At 47.0% G+C, this 9,996-nt stretch overlaps 1 protein-coding gene across 1 annotated transcript; it reads right to left on the reverse strand.

Moving 5' to 3' along the window:
• Window positions 1–488: 488 nt before the first annotated feature.
• Window positions 489–4,072, reverse strand: GFI1B (growth factor independent 1B transcriptional repressor). The gene is made up of 6 exons (XM_026049208.1): window positions 3,958–4,072; window positions 2,449–2,592; window positions 1,770–2,032; window positions 1,467–1,604; window positions 873–1,038; window positions 489–667 (listed from the first exon to the last, which is right to left on the reverse strand). Exons 1-6 carry the CDS (start codon window positions 4,070–4,072, stop codon window positions 489–491), a joined length of 1,005 nt encoding a protein of 334 aa, XP_025904993.1.
• Between the last annotated feature and the right edge of the window lie 5,924 nt (window positions 4,073–9,996).

Consider the following 9,996-nt stretch of genomic DNA (forward strand, 5'->3'; position numbering starts at 1 on the left):
TCTATTGCCAGGATTTAAGCTCCAGGCAAGTCTCTGCAGAGCCTTCTGCAGGCTGAACACAGCTTGCTGGACGCAGTCTCTTTATGAGCTCTGGCTTATCTGCACAATCATCAAAGCAAACAGGGATAAGGGACCAGCTTGGCACAGCCTGTCGGTGCCCTGAGTCCAGGAATTCCCACCTCATTCCTGCCCGGGCTGATGAACTGAACCCTGCACGTGGTGTAAATCCAGAGCAATAGTGACATAGGAGCAATTCCACTGGATTTGCACTTGAGCAGGTGAGGTCAGACCTAGCCCAGGACCTTCTGCCCTGAAGAGCTGCCCCTAGACGTGCAAGGCCCTGGGTGGACGCTGAGCATCAAAGCCCAAGAAGTGGCTTCGTCAGGACCCAAAGGAGCGTAGCAACGGGGCCTTAGCAAATTGCACAGCCCCGTGCCAGGCCGTGTGTCCCCCGTGCGCCCTGGCAGCGGGAGCTCCAGCCAGGTCCCTCACTTGAGGTTGTGCTGGGTCTCCCGGTGCCTCCGCAGATCCACCTTGCGCTGGAAGCCCTTGGCGCAGAGCTCGCAGCTGAAGGGCTTGAAGCCGGTGTGTTTGCGGCTGTGTGTGATGAGGTTGGAGCTCTGGCTGAAGGCTTTGCCGCACACCTGGCACTTGTGGGGCTTCTCTCCTGCAGGGCAGAGGGAACAGTAGGAAACATCTTAGCACGGGAGAGGAGAGAGAAGGAAGTGCCTTATCACAGTCAGGAGCTTGCAGGGTAGCTGCACGTGGGCACTTAGGCCCAGTCCAGCATCTCTGCATGCAGGAATTGTCTATGCATACAAAGACGATGCGCTCGGATTTGCTTTTCCTTAGGGAAAGGATGTGTTTCTCACCAGTGTGGATGTAGGTGTGTTTTTTCATGTCTGACTTCTGGTGGAAGCGCTTGCCACAGTACTGGCAGGGATAGGGTCGTGTGTCCGAGTGGATCAGCAGGTGAGTTGACAGAGTAGAGGAGCGTTTGAATGTCTTCCCACACATCTTGCACTCGAAGCTTCTCTCCTGTTCGGGAAGGAAAATTGTGGGATGTGTGACAATGGAAGTGTCAAAGCATTGAGAGCAGCAGGCTTGATAGGCAGATCTGCGCTGCTCATGGACTGATGTGCTAAGGACAGTACAAAGAGGATGAAAGAAGAGGTACTTGTGGCTCACGTGTTGTGGTCCAAACCGCTGCACCTTGCAGAGGATGAGGCACAGAAGGACCAGCAGCAAAAGCCTCCCTCAGCCGTCCAAGAAATTCTCAAGGACAATCTGAGTTTTGTGAGACCAAAGATCTATGATCTGTGGCCTTCAGAGTTCCTATCACTATCTATCAGGAAAGCCATCACGTTTGTCCCTTAAGAAATGCTACATATAGTGCAGTGATTAATAAGAGAAGTCCCAGCTCTTGGGAGCTCTGGGAGGCTGGTTCTCCGGCGGGAGGGACCCACCTGGGAGTGGATGTTGGTGTGCTGCTCCAGGCTCACCGCGTGCCCAAAGGTCTTGCCGCAGACCTCGCAAGCGAAGGGCCGCGTGCCACTGTGAGACCTTCGCACGTGGACCTCCAGTCCGTGCGGGGTGGAGAACACCTGGAAAAGAGTAATTTGGCGGTGATTTTCCATGAGGCAGCCACGTCCCCATCTTTGTGTTCAATAGGTGCCTGTTTCCAGCCTTGTGCTTGGCCGCAACGCGACGATGTCCGTCCATCCGTCTGTGAGGGATGACCCATCCGGAGGGCTCGCGCCGTGACGCACCTTGTTGCACTTGACGCAGTGGTAGGTGTCCGTGTCGGAGGAGTAGTGCACGCTGTAGTCCAGGGGCGGCTCTGCGCCCGGGACGAGGTGGCTGCCGTACAGGCTCACAGGGCGCTCCAGGAGGGCGGACTGCATGGTGGAGGACATCTGTCGGAAGCCGTACGGTGAGTGGAAGGCGTCCCAGGGAAAGCCGCTTTTATAGAAGGCGGGAGTGCTCGTGGGGTTGCTGCAGTCTTTGATCTGCAGCCCTGGGATGCCCATCTCTGAGTGCACAAAGGAGAGGGAGGAATGAGAGTCTTGCCACTGCCTGCAGGTGGGCACAAGTACAAAGGCTCCCCGGCCACCTTATCCTTTTTTAATGTCCCATTTGACCTTGGGAAGGAGTTGGTTACTTGTTCTCCTGATTCAAATCCCTATGCAAAGTTCCAACTGTGACTTTGATTTCAACTTAAAGAAGTTTTAGGGGAGAGGGGGTGCTAAGGGAATATTAACCCCCTACTAGTTTTACTGCATGTGGTCCTTGAACAAGTGCCACGTGGACACCCTATACACCATAGCGTATTCTGACTATTGGTGTTGAAATAAAAGCTGTCATTTACCAAAAACCTAGACCCAGCACCAGGACTCCGTAGGCCAGTCTAACCCCGACCTCTTGGTGATTGTGGCTGGGGGAGCTGACCTGCAGCTGAAGGGCCTGGCAGCATCCTGCCCAGGTACTGCACAGGGACGCTCTCTTCTCTTGCTTCCGAAGGGGCCTTCTCTTGTTTCGGAACCAGGCATCCTAGGTCCTGTTTCTTGATGTCCTCTGCCTTGTCTCCTATGGCTGTAATCACAGTCATGTCAGTTTATTCTATCTGATAAGAGGAGATTTTATGAAGGTGGCTTGTGTGCACATGTCTGAACTTGTGCCTGGGTGTATGTGTCTGTGCACAATTCCCCGAGTCAAAACCTCCGTAGATTCCTTATTTAGTCAAAGCAAATCAATCCTAGAGGCCACATGCCTGTAAGAAGCATTTCCCCATTTAATACAATTTTCTTTTATTAAGATAACTAACAATCATTAACTTATTAACCTCCCCACCCCTCCCATCAGATAGTTCAGAGTAATTAAGCTGAATTTATGGACAGCCAAGCAAGGAAGCAGAGAGGGAGGTAGCTGCTCACACAGTTGCAAGGGTGACAGCAGAGCCCAGTTGCCTCCTGTCCACACGCACGTTTCTCCTTGCCTGTCCCAGCCCTTAAACAGCCCCACGAGCCCTTGTTATAAGTCAGCTTTATAGTAAGAGTCTAAAATGGTCTAAAGGTCCAACACAAGAGCCTTCCTTCTGCTCGGGCATGGAGATGGAGCGGGGCTGCGGGAGGACAGGAGCCATCTGTCCAAACCTCTCGTCTTCCAGAGGGACACCGCAAATGGCCAATAGATGATGGCAGGAATCAAAACTAAAATGTCATCTCTTTTCTTCCTTAATCAAAGTTACCATAGGGCTGGACTCCACTTCCATAGTCAGGGCCAGAACAAAGGGTCAGTTGATCCTACATTTGAATAAAGCAAATTTGAATGGGGCCCAGAGGCAGATAAGTCCCCGGCCTTCTGTTGGGTGGACAAGTGGGAGCACCCAGATGGCAGCGGGAAGTTGGATCATGTTAACACTAGAGGCCCCTCATGTTCAGGGGGCTCCTTGCACACGCAGTGTTGGGGTGTCAGAGTGCTGAAACCTTCCTTGCAAGTCATCGGTGATCAGCACATGGGGGTAGAGAGGAGGATGTCGGCCCGCGGAGCACATGGGCAGCAGAGCAAGCCAGAGATGGAGACGGCAGAGTGGGGACGTTGTAGAAGGCTGACAACCAAAGTGCAAGTGTTTTCCTGCTGTTAGTGGCCCCAAGTTGGCCATCGTCCCCAAATGTGAGACACATGTGAGGCACATGGAGACCTGAGCTAGAACCGAGGGGAGGTCAAATGCTCAGCAGCCATTCCCAGGAAGGATCCAAATTCAGTTTCAATGGGACATTGGGAATTGGGTCTCAGGCGCAAGGGAAGGAGGACATGCAGTGGGGGATCTATTCGTCCATTCCCGTGTGGAAGCCCTTTGTTGCTCTCCAAGCCATTAATCCTGCCCTCTTAGCTTGTCTACCGAATTATTTATTTGCTCGAGTGTATTCCTACAAGCTGGCTTAAGGAGCGACTCACCAGTGAAGGGAGAGGTGAGCGGATCCCGTGTGAAGGCAGGCAGGTCGTCGTCCAGAGAGCGGTGTTGGTGGTAGGTGTGAGCCTTTTTGCTCTTCACCAAGAAAGAACGTGGCATTTTCCATGCACGGCCTGCGCAGAAACACACAATAGCTGCAGGTAGATCTCTGGGGTCCTTGGGGTAGTTTCTCACGTGTTCCCCCCCCAGCAGCAGCTTCGTATTCAGCAATGATGAGAAATAAAACCCTTCTGCTGAGGAGATTATTGATGAGAAGGTCCCTCTGCCCCATCAAGACCAGGGCAGTGGCTGCTGGGGTTTAGGCACCTCATGGATCTCAAGGCTGGGGAAAACACACAGCTGTGCAGGGGGCTAACAGGAAAAACATTGCAAGAATGTAGAGATGGGACTGCACATCACTGTGTAGTCTGTAAGAAAATTAAGCCTCAGGTCTACCCCTAGGTTGAGGCGAAGAGTTAGTGATATCTTTATATTATAAGAGGAGGAATGGGTGTGATTTAGTTCAGTGAGATGCTGCAGCCCCAAGCTGGTGTGGCAGAGACACTAGAACCCATCATGTCTCTTGCTGGTGTCCCCTCTGGCTACAGGATGTGCTGCAGATCCAGCATCGTCATCCATGAGGACAGCACAACGGGGAGATGGGGAGATCACCCGATCCCTGCTTTGAGAGGAGATTTTCGTAGGGTTTGTACCACACTAGAGGGTCACAATCCCAAGCCATGACGTGGGCTCTTTTGTGAAGCTGCTGCACAAATTATTATTATTAAAACAACCCAAATATCAGGAGAGATGCAATGAAAAATCCCAGTAGCCCAAATATGTGGCGGGTTCCCTCCTTGTTGGGGACAGCTTGACTCTTGTGTTCTCTCTGCCAACCAGCAGAGCAGAGGCAAAGCAGAAGTGCCGGGCGAGAGCGGTTACCTTTTGGACCCGACTCAAATAATCCCAAACGGTTGAAGTGACGGTAAGGAACAAACATAAAAAGCTGAAATTTAATCGCCCCCAATTCTCTTGCAATGCATCTCGTTATCTGCAGTGCCCAGAAGCCAGCCCGCCCTGTGCCTGCTCCCCACAGCCCTAACTGCCCCAGTGCAGGCGGCGGCAGCGCCCCTGCCCGCCGCGTTATTTGCCTGCCTATTTGCATTTGCCTCTGGAATTGTTTGGGATAGTGGCACTAAAAGCAAATCTAGCCATATTTCGTATGAAAAGTCAACAGCAAGTCTTGGTTCTCTGCTGATGGGCAAGTCTGGTTACTAAGGCTCGTTTTTTGTTGTTTATTTTTAATAATAAGTGCAATATACTTGAACTGCTCCCAAGAGAAAGAGCATAATTTGTACTCGTTAAAATAGGAGTGATTTGAAAGGGCAGAATGGGAATCCCAAACAGTGAGAGATGGAAAAGAGGATCTCAGCCACCTTCCCTTTAGGGTTCCAAAGCACCCGCCCTTACCCTTCTATACAGAATATAGTTACCTAGCACAGTGGTGTTTTGTTTTAAGGTCCCAGGCTAGATTTGCAGTGGGGCTAAGGCTGCAGGCACACATGGAACCAGCACCAAAACCCAGTGCAGGCTCCCAAGCCCCTGTTTTCAGTGGAGTCAGGTGCTCACCAGCCTCCGTGCTTTAGAAACCCTGTTAGACATTAGCTGCTCTTATTAATCCAGCCCAAAATTCCCACCGTTGAAGATACCACTTCAGGGATAAACTTTGGTGTCTCTGGCTGTTTTTCCTCCTGAAATGACTCGCCTGTTTTCCTAAGTTCTCTTCCAAGAAATGTGCCCAGGACTTGAGATGCATATGAGAAAACAGAGGCCAAGACCAGATTTGTTAAATTGATGTTAGAAAGAGGTGAGTGTCGTAACGGACTGGGACCAGAAGTGTGTCCTTGTGAGAAGGGGCTCTGGATTTCACTGCTGGATTTGCTTTCCTGCAGCTCTCTGCTGAGGCTCCATCTAAATACTGCAAAGTGCATCTGTGCTTGGTGTAAATTAGCCAGATAAAGTAGAGACCTGGGAGCTGTGTCATGAGCAACCTTGCAGTGCTGCACGGTCGTGCCCTAGCACTAAGAGCAGCCCCTGGTTTCTCATGGCAGTTGCACGTAGGTGCACAAGAAGCAATGGGCTTTTTCTGGATGTCAAAGCCAGCCCAGTGTCCTGCCTGTTGATACGGTCTGCGCCGAGCACAGCGGCCGTCGATGCTCCATGGAGCGGTGCAAAAGGAAGTCACTTCCCCCACCCCGTTTTATAGAGAAAACAGGAACTGGGAGCCCAGAGCGTAGTTAATTAACAACTGCATTGGGCTGTGTTTGTGATCCACACAACCAAGCTGGAGGAAAGCTAAAAGCACAGATTGTGAGAGAAAAATATTAACTCTCCTTGAAACGCAGGTTATTGGTAGGGAGTGATCAGCTGCTCCCAGTAGCTAACTATAGGTCACAGAGAAGAGACCCTGCTACATCTGCACCAATGCTCCCAAGATTTAGCCACCACCTTTGCTACAGCTATTATTATTACTATTACTATTATTATTATTATTACTTTCTGCAAAGGTTTCCCCTTTCTTCATGGGCAGACTGTCCCAAATGCAGCCACTTGGCATTCTGTGGATGCAATGCAGAATAAAAAAATCTAAAAAAACAGCATCCAACAATCCAAATCCAAAAAGCTGAAAAATCAGCATCCGACAATACAAAATCAACATCCATCCTGTGTGCCATTAACATAGCAGGATAGGAGTGCCGAAATAATGACCTCAGGAAAGGGTATGCAGCTCTAGCATGATCCCTTTGCACCTTCCGAGTTCTTTCATGGCCAGTGATGCTTCTGGAGTAAAGAGCTGTTGGGCCGTGGAAGGCAGTGCAAAAACTCCAAAGAAACAGGGCTTGCAGGTGCCTGCTGCTTTCAGGATCCTGATTTCATTCAATTCTATGTTCCTTACAGAGCCCTAACTCATGCATTAGTGCATAGGAATTTGTAGCATCCAAAAAGTGCAAGATTTTAAAGTAAAAGATTTCTTCATTTTGAAGAAATTTTTTCATTTTGAAAACTTTTAAGATATTCTTTAAATGATCCCTTCCTTTGCATTCCTTTGCATACCCCTATGTATGTGGGCACAGGTATTTGCAGCGTTGTGCCATGCTGCATTGGGAACCCAGTTTGCAACTTATGCTCCTTTCTAAAGCTGACCTTTGTTTTCCTCTAAGCCCTTCTAAGTTTAGATAACCCTATTTTCAGGTTTATAGGGTTAATTGTAAAGATAAAAACGTTTTTTCCCCCACTACACTAAGAGGAAATACTTAATCCTTACAATTGATATATTTCTTTGTATGAGTTCATCTGTTAATAAAGTCTTAGGCTAAAAGAGGCTTATTTCCTTCACATGGCTTAATTTATATTTTAATCGTTAATATTTTTTTCTGCTCTTTTTGGTAAAAATAGCTACCAAAAATAAAGAACAGTTTGTCCTTCAGAAGACTCTACTTTTGAAGGAAAACAACATGAAGCAAAACACAACCTGTGCCTGGATTTTTTAAGAGCCCAAGGAAAATAAGAGGTTTAAGGGACTGCAGATTTTTAAAATATAAAGTCATCTTCAATAAAATTTAAGTTCTTTCCGGCAAAGTTATCTTCACTAGTGCACACTTGCAGCACTGTGTGCATTGGGGCAAGTAATTTGCACTTTTCTTAGTGGAAAACTTAAAATCTTTCATTCTTGTGAGAAGACTCGGCAAATTATGCCGGGATTAATAACCCATGGTGGTAATTTTGTCCAAGAAATGTAATGGAAATGCTTCTACACTTATATACGGAGGGCGAAAAAGTTTAGAATATAATTACAGCCCTATTTAGGAAGCTCATTTAGCTCCAATGAAATCTGAATGCCGCTGGCTTTACCAAGCTTTGCCTTAGGCTACCAAGGATAAACAGACCTATATGGTACCTTCTAGCAAATCCTATATGCTTTAATGTACACAGGCACTTGCCGGGAGAGCTTGCAAATAATTTGTTTTCCTGCTTAATGCACTAAATCAGTCTGGTGGTATATTATATGAGAGGTATCTATAAATAGCTAATTCCATATGCTAAAAATTATGTTACAGTAATCTGCATACTTGTAGAAAGAGTGGGGGAAAAAATGTAGGTTTGAAGCAAAAATCCTAAACCCGGGAGAATAAATTCTCAGCCAGTAAAAATGACATAGTAAAAATTCTCAGCCAAAAATGGCATTAATTGATGTCAGAAGAGGTGTGCTGTTTTCTGAGCTTAAAAAACGAGCTCTTTAAAAGAGCAATTAAAAGAAAAAACATAGTATGTCCTTAGTGCTTAAGTGCAAAGTCTACATCTGCTGCATCGTGCTTGCTGGGACCCTTGTACCTGACAGCATTGTCACATCTCTGCTATTTTCTTCCATTCTTATCTTCTTTTCTATGTGCATGTGTGAGAGTGAGGTATATGCTATATCATTTTAAAAGGTCTGACTAATTGAACTTAACCATTATCATAAAACAGTCCTCAGGACAAGGCACTGACTGACGCAGTGGAACCTGTTACACATTTGCAAACACAAGCAAAGAATAAAAAAGCTTATAAAGACATATCAAAGGAAAGAATTAAGCAATTAAAATAGAAGTGTTTAAAAGAATAAATAAATCACCTGTTTGGGGGACTTTGCTTTACAGGAGTCGCCTTGAAATCTCCCCAGACAAGCCCCCAGCGAGATGTCTTCTTCTCCCTGGGCTCCTTCTTCCACTTTTTCATTTACTCGCTGTCTGGTGCAATAGATACTTCTCTTTTTTCTCTCTCTGCTTTTTTTTTGCCCCTGTTCCCCTCCCTGATTTTTCAATCAGATTATTTGTGTCAAAATCTGGCGGTGAAGAAAGAGCCAATAGCGAAGCAGAGCCCGGCAAGTATTTGCTTATCAAAACTTCCCAGGACTTTGAAAACTTGAAGAGAATTTGCGGTGCCCGGCTCCGAGCCCCGGGGTGCCACCCTTAACTCTCTGGGGCAGCTTGGCTTTCTGCAGGAATATTCGTCTGTCATGTTGACAGAGAGCTTGACACGGGGAAATAATGTGCTGAACAGCATTTGGTAGTGGTTTCTTTTTAAAAATTATAAAAAAAAAAAAGGAGAAAAGGAAAAGAATAGCTCTTAAGAAACCTGTGTTTTTACACACATTCATGGGCGCATCGTATCTTTCACAAACAGATGCACCATCTGTCCCACGTGCACACACTCGCACGCGTCGCTCTCATAAACAAAGCCAGCTAGCACATGGGCACAAAATGATTTTATTCCAGAACGTATCTTCTATCTCTCTAGTTTTCCAGGAAAAATTAAAAAAAAAAAAAAGGAATAAATACTTGCATAGTAATAACTGAAAAAAGATGTAGCGTAAAAGATGTTAATCTGCCTGCTTTTTCTTAGGCACATGTATGTGCAATCCATAGATATTTTACATTTTGCTCCATTTATATTTGGCTGTATATAGGATATAAATATAGATTTGAGAAAGCTCATTAAGGCAGCTCATTAACAAACATCTTTCCGAAAAGCTCTTCTGCTGGAGAACAATAGTAAGAATTTGCACTTCTATCACTAACTTGCAAAAAAAGGTTCGAAATGAATTTGAAAATGGGAAATAATTGACTGCTGAAACACCCTATGAAGGCAGGGTGTGAAGAGGGGGGACAAAGCAGAGGTACAAGGACTTTTCCCAGATCACCCGCTAGGTCTCCAGATAGGAACAGGAGCTGGAAAGTTGGCAAAAAACAGTGATTTTCTTCTGAGAATCATTGACATAATTATTCCTGGGGGAAAAACAAGGATAGCTGATTTTCCTTAATACTTGCAAAAAAAATAGAAAGCAATTCCTTGATTCACCTATTTCCTATGCACGATGGCACGTGCAGCGTGTGTCCTCGGTCCTCCCCTGCTGCCCTAGCAGCCTCTCGTGCTGGTGAGATGCGATGCAGCAAAACTGCCCTCGGAGCACTTCACGATTTCGGAGGGCAGCAGCAGTGCAGCCA

This window comes from Nothoprocta perdicaria, unplaced genomic scaffold (assembly GCF_003342845.1).
Source record: "Nothoprocta perdicaria isolate Ctin4 unplaced genomic scaffold, notPer1 scaffold_6, whole genome shotgun sequence".
In the NCBI taxonomy this organism is placed as follows: Eukaryota; Metazoa; Chordata; class Aves; order Tinamiformes; family Tinamidae; genus Nothoprocta; species Nothoprocta perdicaria.

What these genes read in the sequence shown, in the direction of transcription:
- GFI1B (XM_026049208.1), bottom strand. Translation starts at nt 4,072, where the DNA reads ATGCCACGTTCTTTCTTGGTGAAGAGCAAAAAGGCTCACACCTACCAC. An exon ending in GCTCACCTCTCCCTTCACTG is followed by an intron (nt 2,593 to 3,957) that starts GTGAGTCGCTCC and finishes CTGTGATTACAG; the next exon opens with CCATAGGAGACAAGGCAGAG. An exon ending in GCCAGGCCCTTCAGCTGCAG is followed by an intron (nt 2,033 to 2,448) that starts GTCAGCTCCCCC and finishes TTGTGCACTCAG; the next exon opens with AGATGGGCATCCCAGGGCTG.